General features: G+C 39.0%; 1 protein-coding gene across 1 annotated transcript; it reads left to right on the top strand.

Moving 5' to 3' along the window:
• Positions 1-1,322: 1,322 nt before the first annotated feature.
• Positions 1,323-17,114, top strand: LOC113683124 (uncharacterized). Its single transcript, XM_027200339.2, has 22 exons — positions 1,323-2,045; positions 2,491-2,572; positions 3,804-3,957; positions 4,362-4,464; positions 5,394-5,532; positions 5,838-6,041; positions 6,619-6,743; positions 7,292-7,433; positions 7,879-7,989; positions 8,349-8,384; positions 9,113-9,772; positions 10,081-10,403; positions 10,696-10,840; positions 11,140-11,361; positions 11,738-11,950; positions 12,703-12,815; positions 13,653-13,800; positions 13,935-14,534; positions 14,879-15,028; positions 15,327-15,617; positions 16,161-16,318; positions 16,437-17,114. Exons 2-22 carry the CDS (start codon positions 2,515-2,517, stop codon positions 16,647-16,649), a joined length of 4,308 nt encoding a protein of 1,435 aa, XP_027056140.2. The 5' UTR covers positions 1,323-2,045; positions 2,491-2,514; the 3' UTR covers positions 16,650-17,114.
• The last annotated feature ends 1,698 nt before the right edge of the window (positions 17,115-18,812 follow it).

Below are 18,812 nucleotides of genomic sequence, written 5' to 3'. Positions count from 1 at the left end.
TTTGGGCAATTAATGATGTTTGTGGGGACCTGGTTACCCTCGATGGGAATTCCAGGTGGGATCCTGCTCGAAGCATTGAACCCACCCATTGTGCACTGTTGAGCCCCTTCAAATCAATCATTGAAAAACGGATTGAGAAACTCTTAGACACCATTACATAAGCGAACAGTTGCAATCCATGTACTTATATGCACATTAGAATGGCGGAAAACATACATACAGGATAAGCAACTCATAATCCGCTCCAGAGTTAACAGACTTCCAACAAATTCTGGTAGTTAAACTGGCAGGCATTATGATGCCTAACGATTATTCGAACTATGAATGTTTTTTCTCATCAAGCGTTCTTAGCAAAAAGTTTTGAGTTGCACCTTCGAAGGCTGGCACCATTTATGAGATAAATTTAGCTTCACACATATCTTTTTGTCTAATAGATGTGATTTAAAAGCGATAGCAAGATCAATACGCCGTGAATCAAAAGTTTCTTTTTATAAAGAAGCTAAAGGTGTATTGAAATTATGAAGAAATAGTTTCTATTTAGAGCAACATTTAGACAGTGATAAACCGTAACAAGTATTGATGTATAGATAATGTGTACAGTGAAAAATATGAGCATGATGAAGACTCTTTACCTTATAATTATACAAATATCTTAAGCCTGTTAGGAAGCATCATTTACTGGGATGTGTTCCATCAATTTACTTCCTGGGTGCAATGGGTTTGGTCTCTTCATGTGACGTTACCAGAAGATGAGTCGGTCTCACGAAAGATAAAAATAAATTATAATGATATTTCATAGTTAACGAACTCAATAGGCGTTACAGGCTCCTTTAGTTTAATGTCCAGAGAAAAGAATGTTTGCCCTAAAATTTTAAATATCGAACACGCCTCGATAAAAAAAGTTTCCGTTTTGCTTTTGCGGTCATTCTATATCCTTAAAAAAGGCACGATGAATTTCATCACCTGAAAATTTAATTTGTAGTTATACTATATGGGTTTTCTTCGCAAACGTTCTCTCTGCCGCAGATATGTGGCGTATGAGCCTAAACCGAGACGTCTTGCTGGGATCCTTGTGGGTTGTCTACACGTTACTCCTACACAACGGTGGGAGGGGGGGGGGCATTGTCACCAAATCCCATCGCCGAAATTGTCCGAAATACAGCGTAATATTGACGAAGCAAATTTTTCGGAGGACTTTCTTGAGCATATTCTATGCTTTAATTCCATTCTTTCAGATTCATTGCAGATACATTGAGAAGTTTGCACATGCTAACGAATAACGCAAAGGGCATTTTGGGAAGTTTGAGAGGGGATATGCCCTTGGTCTAGGGAAGGACAAGACCTGCCACGAGCTGTCATTCAAATCTGCATTTGGACCATTAAGGAAGGTGTTAACTTCAATAGATATAACGTGATATTACAAATATTTTTTCGACTCCGAGAGTTATTCTCATTCAACTAGACATTCTGTTGGTAAAAAACCTTACTAACGTAGAATCCTTGTCGATTTAACCTAATGAGAATCTTCGCCTGGTCTGTATAATTCCAAGCCATCGCAGCTGCTTGTCTGTTTTTAAGAAAGGAATCACAAGCTCATCAAAATTGGTTATGTACAAATTTTGCTTCGTTAACCACAGTTGGAGTTTGATATCCCAAAAGTTGAGCGTTTGGACAAAAGTAGGACTTCCCTGTTTGAGCGTTGAAAATTCTTCTAGGTCGAACTGCGATGTTTATCTTAAATATTCATGAGTTTCATATCAATAATACACCAACATCCCTTTATCCTTCATGGTGAAGTGCTAAAGCTATTTACGAATCGGCTTCATCTTTATTCGTTCCAAACAAAATCAGGAAATTCGAAAGTCTGAGTAGAATAACTTAAAAAATAAGCGACAAAAATTTACGAAAAGCACGTAGGCTTGAAATGAGCCGTAAAATCGCTAGATTGATAGCAGCGGTGTTCAAATGTGATATTCAATCGTGTAAACTTCAACAAAGCGTCTCTCAATGGAATTGAACAATGACGAACACGGGATTTATTTGAGGTAAGAGACTGCTTCATGAATCCATCTTTTGTCCTGATCGGTGTCACGGACTGTTTGACTAATACTGGAAAGTTTAGGGGGAAAACCTGACTGTTATTGTTGCAAAAAAATATTACACTATATAAGTTGACCTCTCACCAACCAATGGCAAACATCTTCCTAAAGAAACTAATTTGAAGATTGGATCTGGTGCTAATATACTCTAATATACATTTATGGTTAGCATAAACAAAATAAGAACATGTACTCTAAAATTTCATAATAAAGACCATGGCGCGAAATACCACGAAAATTTAATTAATGCTTAGCTTTCATTTTGCCCTGCAACCCTTTCTTAGAACATCCATTTATAAAATGCATGAAAATTGTTCAGTCTTTGCTATAATTGCCTAGGAAATTTTGTATTTTTTGGTGTTCATATTTATTTTTCCTGTGTATCCTATAGTTGCCCAAATGTGAAAAAAACAGGATGCAAAATTCTGTGGTGTTTTTTACTCTACCTCTGTTGTTAACTGGTCTCATAGCAGGTAGGTAACTGGTAAAACCTTTAAGGTGACTATATCAGATTAACTTATCTTGCAGTTCGAATCTTGCATTTGCAATCCAATAATTCACGTCTTTTTAATCATACAGTGCTATTTCCGCGCCTCCGACTCGGCAATCTTTTTACACGCCATTTTACGCCCAAGCAAAAATCCTGTTTCTCTCAAACAAGCCCCATGTTTTACATGTCAAGTAGAATTTGTGTGAACAAGTTGTAAGGTCACTTTTGACTTGGCTAAAATTAATCACCCACCGTTTCCACGATAGGGGGGCAGTCTCCTTTAAACAAAAAAAAACCAAAAAAAACCAACAGAAACAACATTAGCAACAACATTTAATAGTCTGAAACAAGCAAGGCAATATCCCCGCAGGAACATGTTTTTGATTCTCTATTCAAACAAAATGGACCCGCCCACAGTTATTTGTTTCAAATGATATACACCAGAGTTTTAGTTTGCATAACTGAATAACTAAGTGCAGAGCGGTTCGCTAACAATGAACAGAGGAGAGAAAATACTATGGGTCTATTAAAAGTCTTTACTTTTCACAATTGTTCTATGCTTAGCGTAGGTATATCGACGTATGGATGCACGCAGGAAGTTTTAAGAGCACGAGAGAAGCGAAAAGGTTGCTCGAGGAGAAGCCGGGAACAACTCTGGCTTATTGTTAATGATGTTAGTCGTGTAGAGCTGGTACTTCAAGCTATGAAATAATGTTAAGATGACACTGAAATAAAACATATACGGTTATATTGTCATTCAGTCTACAATGGAAATATCATTCTTAATTACTCATCGGAATTCAATGCGAAAAAATAGCAAAAAAGTTGTACAAATTTGGTCTTGATTCTTTATCAGTCTATTCATTTCTGATCGAAACATCGAACAAAGGTTGAACGAATACAAAGGAAAAGAATATAACAGAAATGGCGCAATGAGAATTAATTAAAAGTCTAACGTATGCTACAACTTTGAATTCTCCAAATTATCACTCAAGATGCAACACGATGCATAGTAGGCTTATTAAATTTATTTACTCATCTCACTTATCAAAATTCTTTGATTACCGGATACCCAGATTACCTTCCGACATTATTGTATGCACATTTGTCCTCTTTCCTAGAACTTTTCTGGAGACAGCCCTATGAGGAAAGTGCGTCTTTTAAATTCCTCAATATAAATTATTGGGTATATCTCTTTACTCCTTTACTTTCAGGATCCAAAACTAAATATGATGTTTGCATATTCACTGGTAACAAGTTTGGAGCAGGAACAGATGCGCGAGTATTTATCACTCTGTTTGGTGAAAAGGGCCACTCGAAAGAGATAGAGCTTGAAAGTAAAGGACGGAACGACTTCGAAAAAGGACAGTAAGTTGCACTAATGATAAACTCGTCTTGTAAGAATGAAGAGGGTAAGTCTCTATAGTAACTGTAGTGGTGCAGCGGTGGTGGGTATTGCAAGATACAATTTGGTATGATCAGCTGAGTTGATGATGTCAATTGGCCACTGTAAAGAGCTTCTAAAGCTAACTATTCGAGTGTTAGCCCGTTGTCAAAGCGAATATTTAAGGCCCATCTTCAGAAACTGAAGTCTCAGGGCAAGCAACTTTGGGTTTAATATTTAGTGGACCTTTAAAATTAAGTAGAAAAATAGGTGAATCTACTAGTACTTTAATTTTGACATTACAAATTTAGCTTCAAGTGCGTCAAGAAATGAAATCTATAAACTTCTCAGATATCTCTGTGTCAGTAGTATTGGTGTCTATTTTCAGGAAGGATAAATTTGTCATTGAAACCAAGTACCTGGGGAAACTAAATGCTATCAACATAAGACACGACAACAGCTGGTTTGGATCTGGATGGTATTTAGACAAGGTAAAATTACTTACAGGCATGTGTACCATTTAAGGAGACAAATTTAGAGCACCTTTGTTGAGAGGTGTAAACTAAAGCCAAAGTGGTCAAGAAGACCGATCAAAAGAAAGCAAAATAAAGCCATGATTCATTGAGAAGTGAGGTAAAAAAAAAAAACCAACTGCTTTCAGCGCGGAAAAACTGATGCGAACGAGTCGCAATTGGTTGGTCGAGGGAAGGGTGTTGAATTTGAACACAATAACAGGGCAAAGGGATGTTTAGATGTTTCTAAAGTTAAATTTTATTGCTTCATTTTCAAAGAAAGAAGAGAAAGAGACCAATTGTATTGGTTCTTAGCACCACCTCATTCGGCAAATATCCTTCAATGTCTGTGTTGCCGGTCGGGATCTCCTTCTTTTAAAGCTGCAGTGTTATCGATCAAAAAGGAATTGGGGTTCCGACAGTCCACAATACGATAATACAACAATTTAACGATGTTAAGGCCATTGCAAATTGATGAAAAATCTATCAATCAAGATAGGATGCAAGTTATGCTAACAGTTGATTTTTGCTGCCCCTTACGTAAAATTCCATTCTTAATCTTTACATTTTTCATATTTCTCATTTTTCATATTTCCTATTTTTCATATTTCTCATTTTTCTTTGCGCTTACGTGCTTCTTCTTCAGCATCCATCCTACCTCCGGAAATCGAAATGGCTTCTGTCATATTATAATTGATGGAATTATTCGAATCACACTCCAATCGAATTAGTTTTTCTTATAATAATTAGAAATACCACGCAAATTTAAGTTACTAAATATTTCTGTTTAGTTTTCTTGACAATCGCTGCAACTATGGCTCAATTTATCCTTGCGGGGAACTAAACTTTTTGTCGTTCAACGCTTTCAGTAAATTTTAAACATCTTTTATCCTTCCATTCTTTACCAGGTGAAGATTAAAGGAAAGGATGGTTGTGTATATGAATTTGTAAGTCACAAGTGGTTGGCGTCTAACGTTGGAGATGGAAAGATATCTCGAGAGCTGAATGGCAAAAGCCGCTGCCCTACTTTAGATACTCCTACAAAAGGTACATGTCACAAAATATAGATAGGATGTCTACAGTCGGAAGAATATATTGTCGCATTTTTGATAGCCCTCTCGAGCCATAGGGTGGAAAACATGCAGTGATAGAAGAGGGAAGGGTAAATTTCAAAAGAATCGCAAAGAATACCAAATAATAAACTGTTATGGCTCATTTTCAAAGTTTTAAATCCATGGTTAACTCCTCACGATGTTGTTAAATGCAAATTTAGATAAGCTGTCTCGTTTTCTTTAGCGGGATCATCAATGTATAGGTTAACTTTGTAACATTCTGTTATTAATTGGTTCCAGACTGTCAAGAAGCTCTTGGTATAACCCGAGGACTGATAAAGGATTCCCAGATTACAGCTTCTTCATCTTACGATGAACACCATCAACCTTACCATGCCCGTCTGAATAAAACCGTCAAAGGCTCCCGTGGTGGGTGGTGTTCGGCTTTTGCGGATGAGACAGAATTTCTTGAAATTGACTTGGGAAATAAGACGGGCATCTCAGGTAAGCTAATGTCTTCTCTTCTCCACTGTCGAGCTATACTGTTGTTGTTGTTGTTATTGCTTAGGGTTGTAAGGACAAGTCTTCTTGTTGTTTGTTGAGGACGTTGTGATTCTCAACTCACAAGGGAGACCATCAAATACTGATCACTTATCTAAACAACGACCAAAAATTTGTATTATCGCTATGTACGAGCTCCGCTAATATTTGTGATAATACGTTTTAATAGAAATGATAGGGTTTCAACAAATTATTAGAAACTAGCTGTGGCACCCTTAAATTATCTATCTAAAGACTGCATATCTCGTTTAAGCCTCTCTTCGTTTAGGTTTAGATTGAGCGTCCTTTTTAACAGATTTGATTCCACATTGGTAATTTCTACCATTCTGCTTGTACACTCATCCTTCCCTTAACCTTTCATATTCTCCAACGACATCTTTAGTATTTGTTAAGCCTTAAATTCTATGGAATTGATCTCTTCCCAATTCATGTGTTACCTAACTCAGCCTGTTCTCAGGGAAGTGGTCTCTGCAAGAAAATTACTTTTACCTCCCTCTCAAAACAATCTTTATTCAAACAGGTATTTCAACGCAAGGTCAGTCCATGTTTGACAACTGGGTAACTAGGTATGCCATGTCATACAGTACTAACGGCAAGCATTGGCTAATGGTGACGGCGGGACGCAAAAGAGACAGCAGTCCCAGAGTGAGTGCAAATATAACACATTTTAGTTTGAAGACTTATCATATACTAATGAACAAAAACTAAAGATGAGGAAACCTAAGCTTAAAATTGTACCTATACTCTCTATGAAAATTTTCGCTTCCCACTCTTCATTTAGCCGCTCATGGATAATGGCTCAGTAACCTTGCCTATGCAGGTCAAACAGTGAGGGTGACAATGGTAAATCTTTTGTTTATAGAGACTTTAGTTACTTCATAGTCTAATACAACCCTTAGTCAAATCAATCTAATTGGGGACAGGAGCTTCGATAACAACCAGCCACTGATGGTCTACCTGCAACACCACTTACCGTCGCCTATTTAGCCTGAGAGCAGGTTCTTGTGTTTCCCTTTACAGCACAGCTTCCTCTAACATCATGGGCAATCGCTTATGAAAATAATTATTGAGACCTCCGGTTAAAAATATGAATTACGTATCACCCAAAACGTACGCCAGGAAAATTGTTTGCGATAACCAAACCTACATACTTCGCTTCTTAGAAATAACTGTTTTTTTGTAACACTTAACAGAACTTTACAGGCAACAAGGACCGTGATTCAGTAGTAACTCACTGGTTTCCAAGGTTCATAGCTCGGTATGTTCGTGTTCTTCCTCTGACTTGGAGTGGTCTAACCAACTGCATGAGGATTGAACTCTTTGGCTGCAGAAATGGTAAATATGCTTCTTATCTGACGATGGGACAATGCATCTCACTCATCACCCTCTTTTGATCATGGGGTTAATTTTGCGCATCCAAAACGGGCGGGTCGTCTAAAAGTATGCGTTACTGACTAAGAGTGAGGTCAGCAATTTTTATGGACCGATGCAAAGTCGAGGTTCTTATGGGACCAATACTGGGGGGATGAGGATTTTGGGAAGATCACATGGTTTTCAGGGGGGAACGGAGGGGAGAGATCAGTCGTCGCCAATAGAGTATTAAGAGGGGGACAGTAGAGAACTGACTGCCAATTAACAGCCAATGAGGAGGGAACAAACGAATATTGCAGGGCCTTATGGGACAATCAGGTTCATTTTATCGTGACGCAACCAAAATCCTCAAGAGTTTGTAATCTCTTGAAGAAAAAGACATTGATTTTCCTCTTTTTGATTTCTCAAGTGACCGATGCCACTCTATCGGATGAGGAGAAGAAGGAGAAAAACGCAAAGGGAAATAAAGAGAGCAAATCACAAGGCAAAAATGACGACAGTGACAGCATGAAGATCAAAGGTAATGACTTTTTTAGATATTTTTTCAGATTGTATTTATGTGCTTGTCGGCTAGTTGTTTAGCCTTCACTATAAAGCCAATTAGAAGGCTCATAGAGACACAAATACTGTCAAATTAAATATAAACGTGTTTCTGTAATATGTCACTATCTAAGTAACACACGATGTAAGGAGACAATTCTAACTGCACAAAACGCCAGAATGTTTTAATTATGTGAAATCTCTCGGTTAGACAAAAGAAAACTTGAAAACAGCAACGACCGCAAAAAATTTTCTTTTAAATTATCTAAAAACTGCAGTTCTGTCGCTAATATGTTGGTAGCTTTCCCCTGATTCTGGTGATAACTGCTTGCTTTTCAGGAAAACTGAGTGAGGAGGATCTTAGCATTATGTCCAGTAAGTACTAAATACTAACGCTGGCGCATCTGCATTGGAAAATTACTGCTCGGTTATTTCAAAATTTTTGTTTGTCAACCGGATTAACCAAATTCGGAAAGGGAAAAGAAAAATCATAAGGCAACGTCGCAAACGTCCACGATAATGAGTTTAATGAATGTCATGTCAGAAAGAAATTCATCTAGCAAAGAGGTAGATTGCTGGCTCATGTGTTGTCAGTTGAATCAAACAGATCAGAGCAAAAAATGGCCTTTACCTAATACATTGAATGAAGGAATTTTCTCTTAGAGGTGTACCGAATGCTGTATCCATCCAGGGGTTACGCCAGCCCATAGCACCGTAGGCCTGAGCCGACAACATTTGTTTCACTCGTTTGAAGTAGAGACCATGACTCTAACAAACCTTGAGACAAAATCTTAACTTTCTTCACTACATACTTTCAAGTTCTTAAATATCAAAGACGAAGCAAGAATAAGTTTCGTAACGTTAGAAGACTAGGTTAGCTCGGTCCCAGATCTCTGAAAATGCCTACAACAAGTCAAAAAGCATCTTACGCCCTTGCTATCGGCCAATTTGCTGAATCTAATCGGTCCCATCCGGAACTATCATATGACTTGATAATTCATGTAACGAGAGCTTTATGGAGAGCTTTTGTTGTTTTTTATAACAACATCTCATGGAGTGGATTTTCCCAGAGATATTGGTTTCAAATATCATTTTTTTTTCAGCAATTGAAAAAGCAGTTGTCTACCTCCGTTTTGAATACATCTTAAAGGCCAACATCATAGTGGACGAATCTCAGTTTCATAATGACGCTAAAATTGTGAACTTCGCAAGAACAGCTCAGTTCAGTGAAAGATGTGGTAATGGCGTTGATCTCAACGGAGGAGACATATTACTAAATGGACCTTCTTTTCAGCAAAAACCACGTGTAGCCGTAACGATTGCAGCCTGGATAAAGCTATTCTCAGTCGAGGGAACAAACTCTTTGTTTGACACAATAGGTGGAGTTAATTCGACACACGATAATGGTCAGTACCATTTGGAAATCGACAACGGCTCAGTCAGATGGTTTCACAGGAATGAACGTAATCAGATAATTTTCAACGTTACGTCAGAAGTAATCGTTCCTTCTCACGTATGGACGCATGTTGCGTGCACCTACGATGCTAAATTAGGCCAAGCAGATATCTACGTTAACGCCAAGTTTATCCTGAGAGGGGATGGCTCGGGAGAATTGTCACAAGATTGGCAAGAGAAAGCTGGGATCGGTGAACACAAAGGAGAGAGACTCTTCGACGGGCAAATTGATGAATTTTATATGTCAAATGAAGCTTTGAGTCAGGAAGAAATTAAAAAATTGATGCAGAGATGTGAATTTGAAAAAGGTATGTACGACTACTTATTCGAGGAGAAAATAAACGTTTATTAAAGCTCGTCCAAGCCTGGTGTTGAATGCAAGTCCTCTTCTCGGAAGAAACAAAACAAGCATCGCCACATCTATCCTCTATCTTTCATAGGTCTCGTTTGTACTCCCTAAGTAACAGTAAAGTCACTCGAAGAAACCCTGAAAAAATACAAATTAAAAAAGTATGATAAAAAATAATTTTTTTCATCACTGTTAAAGAGTACAGCCTCTTTGAGACCCTTCCAGAAGAGAACCTCTTTAGCAACCTATTTCACACCGTCTTTGCAGAATGCTTTTCACCGCTAGGAATGGAAGACATGAAAATAAGAGACGGTCAAATTACTGCCTCCTCGACATATCATCTCCATAAGCCGTATTACGGTCGCTTAAATCTTGTTTCATTCTACGACGATCCTCAGAGGACAGCCTGGTGTGCAGATGAGGATGACAAAGAACCTTATCTGACGGTGGATCTCAGAGAAGAGAAGACGTTATCGGGCGTGGCTTTACAGGGTGCCTCTCTTGCTGACAATTACGTCACAAGCTTCAAACTGTGTTATAGTCAGAATGGAAGGACATTTCAGTGCGTAACTGAGGATTTAACGGGCGAAGTATGACCATGTTTTGATTTTGAAATTGCAAATTCGGAAATTTCATCGGAAATCTAAGGGGGAGTGATTAAAACTTGGTTGGAAGACTCATTTCCAAACTTATCCAATAGAGCTATCTGCTACATCTGCTAATCGCTCTTTTTCCAGAGTGACATGACTTTTCTTCAAACCAGAAGCGTATGCACGTTGGTATGGTAAATATAACATAGGAGAAAATCTATAAAGTACTACTTTCGCCTATTTAGTGCGTCAATTTAAATAACTAAGTTATCATTGTGTTTCATCGATCCAGTCATTGCAGGGAAGTGACGACAAAGATTCTGTCAAGATTCACTGGTTACAAAGATTTTTCGACGGACGCTATATACGTATCTACCCTCTGTCGTGGTACGGAGATCATATTTGTATGAGAGTTGAGTTATACGGCTGCATTCCAGGTAAATCTGTTAATTCATTACGTTTTCAAGGATTTGGTGTTGATAATGTGTATTACTTCTATGATATGAGATTTATATTTTGAAGTGTGAAGCAGTTGAAGATTCATTAGAACTGTTTCCAACCGCCTTAAGTCCGCTTTCTCCGGAGATGTTGTATCTCGGGTCAAATCGCGAACGCATAGCATTCTGAATTGATTACCTATTTTACCCGTAACTGAAGATTTTTCAGGTCCAGGGAGACGGGCTAGACGGACATGGACTGATTAAAATTATTTTTCACCTGATCTTGATTTTTGCAGGATTGCTGTCTGATACAGTTCAAGCGGATTCTTCTGCCATAGAGATCGTAAATCCACTCACTTCGTGGTCAAATTTTGGCGATTGCAGTGTGAGTTGTGGAAAAGGAACGAAGAAAAGGGTTGTAAAATGCCAACCCAAAGGAAACGAACGAAATCAAAACTGTCCACCTGGAACAGAGTCTTACACGGAGAAAGTGCCATGTACCAGACCAAGCTGCCCAGGTAAAATCTAATTGTGGGAAATTTCCACAAATATACCAACTCAGTAGACCAATGTTGCTCCACCACTATTACATCGTCGATTTCGTATTGAAAAGCAAAAAAATGCGCAAAATCCTAATCTTTTCCTAATTTGGTGGTCAAGACACGCCTTAACCAACTACGAGCCACCTTAATTTAGGATGTTGTTCACTATATTCCCACCCTATCTTAATTCAACAGGTTTTTTTTTTTTCATGGTCGATTCATCTTCCAGCCGCTGTCGTTAGCTCATGTATTATGTTACGTTTTTGCATATGAAACAGTGTTTCAGGAATGAGGTCGAAAATGCTTATTTTTTACAATAACCAATGCTCTTTTGATTTACTTGTTATGAAAGAATGTTTTTCACCAATGGGAATGTCAAATGGTACCATCATGGACCACGAGATCTCTGGTTCATCCACAATAGACAAGGCACACCCTGCCTTCTACGCACGCGTAATAACTGCTCGTAACGAGCGTGTGTCCACAAGAGGGAGCTGGTGCGCAAAACTGGCTGATAAGGAGCAATTTCTAGAGATTGATCTCAAAAAGCCAAGAAAAGTCACAGGTCAGTCGTGGATGGTAACATTCCCGATAAAAACAAGATTAGTTGTAACACTTGTATACTGTTGCATAGTTTTATCACATATATTTCAGTACACCTTTTGTCAATGTCATTTTTGTCGTTTCTGATATGATTTGTTTCTTCCTGAGCTAGTCAAGACAAAAACAAATAAGAGAGAGATATAGCTTTTCCTCTTCATGTTTTTCTTGCTTGTAACGCATCAATTTTACTCGTTATGTATGCTGCTTGTAAAAGTAAGTTTCTAGAAGTTTTTTAGATTGTTGACATGCATACACAAACGTTCTATACAGTCATACCAAGGAACTTTCTAGAACAGCTGTTATGTTGTGTAGTTATTAAGTAATGCTACCAAATAGTTGTGTTGTAAGCTTCCGGAATGTTCTCGCATACTACTCGGTCGTGTAGAACTAGTTGTTGTTGTTGTTGTCGGGAGTGACCGACTGTCTGGAAATCTATACCGAGAGAGGGAGAGCTACTGAGGAAGGAGATTGTGAGATTGGAGAGAACTGTGAGATTGTGTCAGTGGTGAGCTTCGTTGTAGTCTATAGTGGGCTTCAGTACGTTTATTAATGATAATTACTGCATTGTCTATAGGAGTCGCTTCTCAATAAGAATATTACACGTAGTTTACTGAAGAGGTTGGATTTGTAAGAGTATAGTGTTCTCTCTGTCAGTTAAAGTAACACTCTTGTGTGTAAAATTCTCATGAATTCTCATTTTCTCCTTTTGTTCAGGTATTGGAACACAAGGGCAAGTTAGTGACGACCGCTGGGTGGTGAGGTATGGAATCACTTACAGTGCAAACGGGTTAAAGTGGACAAACTACACAGAGGACAACAGACAAAAGGTATCAAGTAACTATTTCTCCTCCGCTTGTCTATTTATATGTTGAAGTAAAATATTGTGTAATTTCGTCGATTGATACAAGTGGAGTTGCTCAAGGATAGCATCAACTGCAATTGCGATTTTAGGAAATGGAAAATTTTGAGCAAATTTTGTAAAACCAAAATATCCGCCATCGCTTCTTTGTCCAGAAGATTTGGATGTGACTGATGTATTTAGGACATTCGAATTTTCTCCCTACTTCAAGTCTTTCTGTGTGCCACTGAGCTGAAAGGCTGGACAAGGCTAAGGTGTTATAACCGTACTTCGAAGAACCGATTAAATAAGGAATGTGGAGAGGCGAGGAATTCCTCCCGTACCAAACTTTCAAAGAATCGTCTTCTTGATCAATTTGGCGGTAATCAAACTGTTGCGCAAGATATCTCGCAAATCCTGTTCAGGGGAAAGCTATGTTTATCCATAAACATCGGTTAGCACTTTATTGCAATGTTTGTATGCTATATAAATTGGTATCATACGCCTTATATTTCTTATTTTTTTGTACGCTATCGAATATTTCGTATGACTATTATCCAACGTTCTTTTACCAAGTGATGATTACGAGAAATTTCCACTCGGTATCAGTGAATTTGTGTAGCTTGCTAAGCAAATTTAACGTGAGTTGACCAGTTTTTTTATGGGTATTTGAGGTAAAACGGTTTAAAGTAAACTTTTCAAAATTATTTTTAACAAACATCGGTTGGCAACCTTTCAATTAACAACAGGAACAACAGCCATTCTATCAGAGGATGATGCAAAACGTTTTAAGTCCTTGAAATATCGAATTTTCTTAATTTCGCAGATTTTTGTCGGTAACGATGACAGCAAAACCATAGCAGTGCGTCACTTAAGACATCCAATCACAGCTCGTTACGTCAGAATACATCCATTGGCTTGGTATGGTGTACACATCTGCATGCGGGCGGAGCTTTATGGCTGTGATCACTTAGGTAGGTTTGTACCATGTTACATATGGATCTTTCTTCTCGCAATCTTATGACACTCATTGGTGCCGTAAATTTCAAACAAAAAATGCTGTCCAGTGATAGAGAACTAATTTTGCGATTGTTTTTTTTGTTATAAGGTCAAAGCTTCAAGCCAGTAGAAGTGACCGATAACAGTGAATCGTCCTTCAAAGTCACGGACGAAACTAGTGCCTCCAAAGCTAATTCAAAGCTTCACTTGAAAGCGAAAGCGTCGGCCAAAGATAAACCTGCCACCCTGAAAATGGGAGCAGCACCAGAGGAACACGCTGGCGGGAAAGCAACGATGTTTCCCACTTTAGTAATAAGTAAGTCCAGAGAAAACGCAGCTCAGTTCAATAAATACGCTCCACGTCCTTACCATGTTCAAGCACACAGCTCCAATGAAGTAAATCAAAACAGTTATCATCCTATCACAAGATTACCTACACAGCCTAACGCGCAACCAGAGCTTCCACTTACTTTCAGCAATACTACTAAACAAGCAGACGTCTTGAACAAGCAACAGGCCAACGATCTTCAAAGCAGCAAAACGAGTACCATTCATAATCATGGACAGTTTGATTGGGGTGCATTCAGCAAATGTAGCGTGACCTGTGGATCAGGGGTCAGAAAACGATACCGGAGGTGCAATGTTGAGCAATGCACGGCTCCGGGAATGGAGACTCAGGTTATCCCTTGCATAAGTGCCACTTGTTCGGGTATGTATCAATTCTCGTGGATAAGAATTGCCCACTTAAGAACTGTGAATTGAAAAAATAATTAGGGAGTTAAAAATTGGAGCTAGTAGAGCTAAAAAAAAAAAAGGGAAGATCTACAGAAAGGAATGGATCAAAGGGAAAAATGAAGGATAGTTGAACAGCTGCCTGACACAACACATATCTTGTAATCGTCTCATGAATGGCTAAAATCTTTACTCGGCCCAGATCGCGGTCGATTACTTTAGTTAGAAAAATGTTCCATTTTCAATGCATCAAATCAATTTTCTAAAGGTGCCCGACCTTAGGCATATCTTAATTTAACATTTCTCTGCGTATTTACCCAGCTGACGCTTTCAGTTGGTCTCCTTACTCGGCGTGCTCTGTAACGTGTGGTGTTGGCAAAAGAACTCGGTCCCGAATGTGCGATGGGGTGGCCTGTCCCAGATCAGGCCAAGAATTTGAGACCATCTCATGTTTTCGACCAGGGTGTCCAGGTAAGTTCTAATGTTCTTTTTTGTTATTTGTTCCACGCTCGTGACAATTAAAGCGATTAAAGCGTGCAATTCCGCGGGGGCAAAATGGGCTCATCTTACCTTCGGGTAGCCAATTAATCAGAATCACGGGCACTGGAAGCGACATAATCAAAAGATTATACTGCGGGTACGAATGTCTCGAGGAAGTGACCTCACAAGTTGGGGTTCCATGTAGGTTAACTGAAGAAAAGATTGCAACTCTAAGGTGAAATTATCATTCTAAAAACAGATGTTCAATCCTTCTATGTTATCTTTGTAGTGTTACATTTAGGGTTCGAGAAGTGGGAAAACCAAGTGGTTCTGGACGAGTCCGACAAGGGTAATAACGCCTTCTTGGACAAGGGTGCGTTCATTGCTCCACACAGAGGAGTTTGTGGACACTATGCAAGCCTTGGAAAGTCAGGTAATATACTGCTGGAAGATAAAACCTTCAGAGGCAAACCGAGCACTGGCATCACCGTTGCATCTTGGGTAAACCTAGTGGGAACTTCTCTTGGATTTCATTCTATCTTTAGCACAGCTCAGGTGATGAACATTGGGCAAATCATGGGTAAGACATTTTTCGTACTTTAGAGGCTCTGAAATTGAAGCATATCATTATAAATATAGCACGGGCAAACTATTTAAGCGACTTGACACAGGTGCCCTAGGTAATCCCATTGGCTCTCAAAGGCGATGCCCATATAAACAATTTAATCTGTGAGTTCACTCCCTACTCTTGACTTAGTCTTTCTGTTTTAAGTTCTTTCCTTCGGTTGCGCAATGACACATCAAAAAACAAAGCCGTCTGTTTCTTTTTCCCAGGCAAGCCTTGACTTGATTACTCGTGCCCAAATAATTTCTAACGCGGACGTTACAAAATCCCGGTGAAAAACTAAGTGACAATCCATCAAATACTTTACAAATGAAAGCGTTACTAACCAATCAAAGAAGATAATTCTATTTAATAAAAATAAAAAAGAACGCTACTCTTGCCCCTGCCATTGCAATTAATTGTTACAGAGGTAATGAGGCAGCAGAGGAGACGCCCGATGTAAAGTCTAAATACTTAAAAAGGTATTTCTCGACTTAATTTTCCATTTATTTTGGACAGGAGGATATCATTTTGAAGTTGATGACGGTAAGGTTCGCTGGTTTCATCGAAACCGCTTTCAGAATCCAGTGTTCAGTGTTATCACTGATAACATTGTCAAGCCTGATGTTTGGACACATTTGATTGGCTCCTACAACAGCACCTCTGGAGAAGCCAAGGTTTCAGTATTTTTTATACATTCAAAGTTTTCTAACGAAATTTTATTACCACAAGCCTTGATCCTTGATCCAAAGAAAGCACGATTTAATAAATATTCGATATGTATATTTTCCACAGGTGTACGTGAACGGCGCTTTGCGTGGTTCCTCGCGAGGTTATGGGGCTCTTGACGACTTTTGGGGTTACAAAGCATGTGTAGGGAGCTTTGACCTGGGAGGAAGATATCTTCAAGGCTTTGTCGACGATTTTTACATATTCAATTATGCAGTAGAACCTGGTCAGATCAAAGACCTTCTGAGAATCAAATGCCCTGAAAGAGCAATAAGCTGACCAAAACTTCGTTGAGTTCATGCGGGCGAAAGATGGTCGAGTGCAAGGCAAATGGTGCACGAGCTAGCGAAAAAATTCGCTCCTAATGACATCTTGCCACTCGATACTAACGTTCCAAACATTATGAACGGCTTTCTAAGTCATATCCGCGAGACAAAAGAAACTAGCAAGATTTACAAAAATACTCCGACAGAGATGGATGGAAGTTCCGCGGAACACTTTTATAAAATAAATCTATAGCAAATTTCGAAGAATACCTCGCTAAAGTCGTGTTTTTATTTCATAGTTAGTCGCCTCCAGCTTAGCAGAGAAAGCGAACTAATGAACAAATGAATCGACATACTGGGTATTACCAACTTACCATAATAAATTCCACTTTAGTAGCTGAGTTTATGATTAAGTTCAAACAGTTCAAAACGTGAGGCGCTTTCCTCTTTGAAATAATAAAAATATAAAAAATTTCATGTGTTCGCTATATATTTTTTTACTGCTCGGTATCGTCAGAGGAGCTGCCTGATTCGTGTAACCGATGGCTAAATTCCCTACTGAGGACTTAAAAACCCTGAGAGGGACTAAAATGGGAGTCCATTGCCAGGTTTCCAGATGATACAGCCCCGGGTGATCTTTTAGATGTAATACTCTGTAAAAAATGGAATGGAGAATTTGCTGTATAAGGGGAACTTGACTGGCTTTCAACGTCGCACCAGCCAGCGTTCGAACCGCCGCAGTGGCTGCGTATCGCAACCCAGCCAGTCGATGGGGATGATAGAGGCTCCATTTTGGACGACTTGGAATCTAAATCGCTATGGTCTAAATACAATGGGGACCCTCACTAGAACTTGAATCAGAGTACCTTTTTAGGTTTCTTCTTGGTGAAGCTGAAAGCTCGCTGTGAGATGATACATCCTGTGATAGTTTTGAACGATATCGTGTGACGAAAGAGGAGGTTGGTTTAATTTCAATTCTATGTGAACTTACTTGAAGATCGCCAGGGTAGCAGAGTGCTGTAACTCTCACCACACTGAGGCAAATCTGCAACACAGAGTCTGTAGTTGTGGAAGGAATCGGAGAGTCAAGAAACGTGTCTCTGCTCATTGAGTTGGCCGAGAAGAGCGCTTTGTCATTTCCCTCCACTATTGAAAATTCCTCTTAAGCATTTTAACCGATGTCTTTATCAGTTGCCGCTGAAAGAGATAGAAACTTCTCACTCGTAAACGAATGTGCGTGCATGCCCACGTCGAGCAATTAGAATAAAACCAACCGAAAAAGTAGACTTTCTCGTACAAATATGTCAGAAATGAACGGTGAGAGAGCTCTTGAAGTTCTCATACGAAAGACTCGCCAGTTTGTTCGGCGTTCACCCTTCAGTCCAACTGTTCAATACAGGCTACTCAAACTTCGCCACACAAACTTTTTTTCAGGCTTCGGACTTTTATCGGGTACAATTCGTTTTTGGCGGAAATTAATTGTCGAAGAGCAGAATCACGGTGGAAAGTCTGTGAAGCTTATAGCTGATGAAGACAGATACGTCCTTCTTCTCTTTCGGTTAAAAAGTGGAAGTGGAAGAAATTCTGGAAACTGCATTGTGGCACGAAGGATCACAGAATTGGTACCGACAGAAAAGTGTTCTTAATTGTAGCTTGTGATTTCAGCATTTCATTTTTCGTTAACTTAAGTTAAAAACAGCATTGGGAAACAGAGGCCGATACATACACTTGGAAAGTTTATAAAGAAGATTTTCTGTAGTCTGGTGTGTTGAACTAAGTTAAACCTCTACATTTCTCGTCATCATAGAGACGAAAAGAGAGATGCAAATTTGCAGCTAGTTACTTAGTGCTCGTTTAACAAGTTCGTTAGCTCGCTTAATGACTACACTGCATACTCCATCTAAGAAGGGTAATGTTTTCACCTCCACGTATCAAGTTTGCCCATGCGGGGTCTACTTATTTACCAAGGCCAATACAGGTAAAACGACGAATTAAGGAAATTCATGAAATACGCGCCATTTCTAGTTGGACAAAGCTAAATGTGGTGCTAATTTTGGATAGCGGCTTGGATAATTTCTCTGAATATACGTATTGGTTTTCATTGTAACCGTGGAACGCATACAAGCTATCATATTACACCTACCATCATTAACCCTTTACACACTAACATCAGTAT

Source organism: Pocillopora damicornis, chromosome 2 (genome assembly GCF_964200805.1).
Source record: "Pocillopora damicornis chromosome 2, jaPocDami1.2, whole genome shotgun sequence".
NCBI classification, from domain to species: Eukaryota; Metazoa; Cnidaria; class Anthozoa; order Scleractinia; family Pocilloporidae; genus Pocillopora; species Pocillopora damicornis.
Note: the sequence above shows the minus strand (reverse complement) of the source record. Positions and strands in the feature narration are given on the sequence as shown.

Bases quoted from the DNA above. Each gene is read 5' to 3' on its own strand.
- LOC113683124 (XM_027200339.2), top strand. From the start codon at position 2,515: ATGCAAAATTCTGTGGTGTTTTTTACTCTACCTCTGTTGTTAACTGGT. The intron at 6,744-7,291 runs GTGAGTGCAAAT...AACACTTAACAG, and splicing joins AAAGAGACAGCAGTCCCAGA to AACTTTACAGGCAACAAGGA. The intron at 11,362-11,737 runs GTAAAATCTAAT...TTGTTATGAAAG, and splicing joins TACCAGACCAAGCTGCCCAG to AATGTTTTTCACCAATGGGA.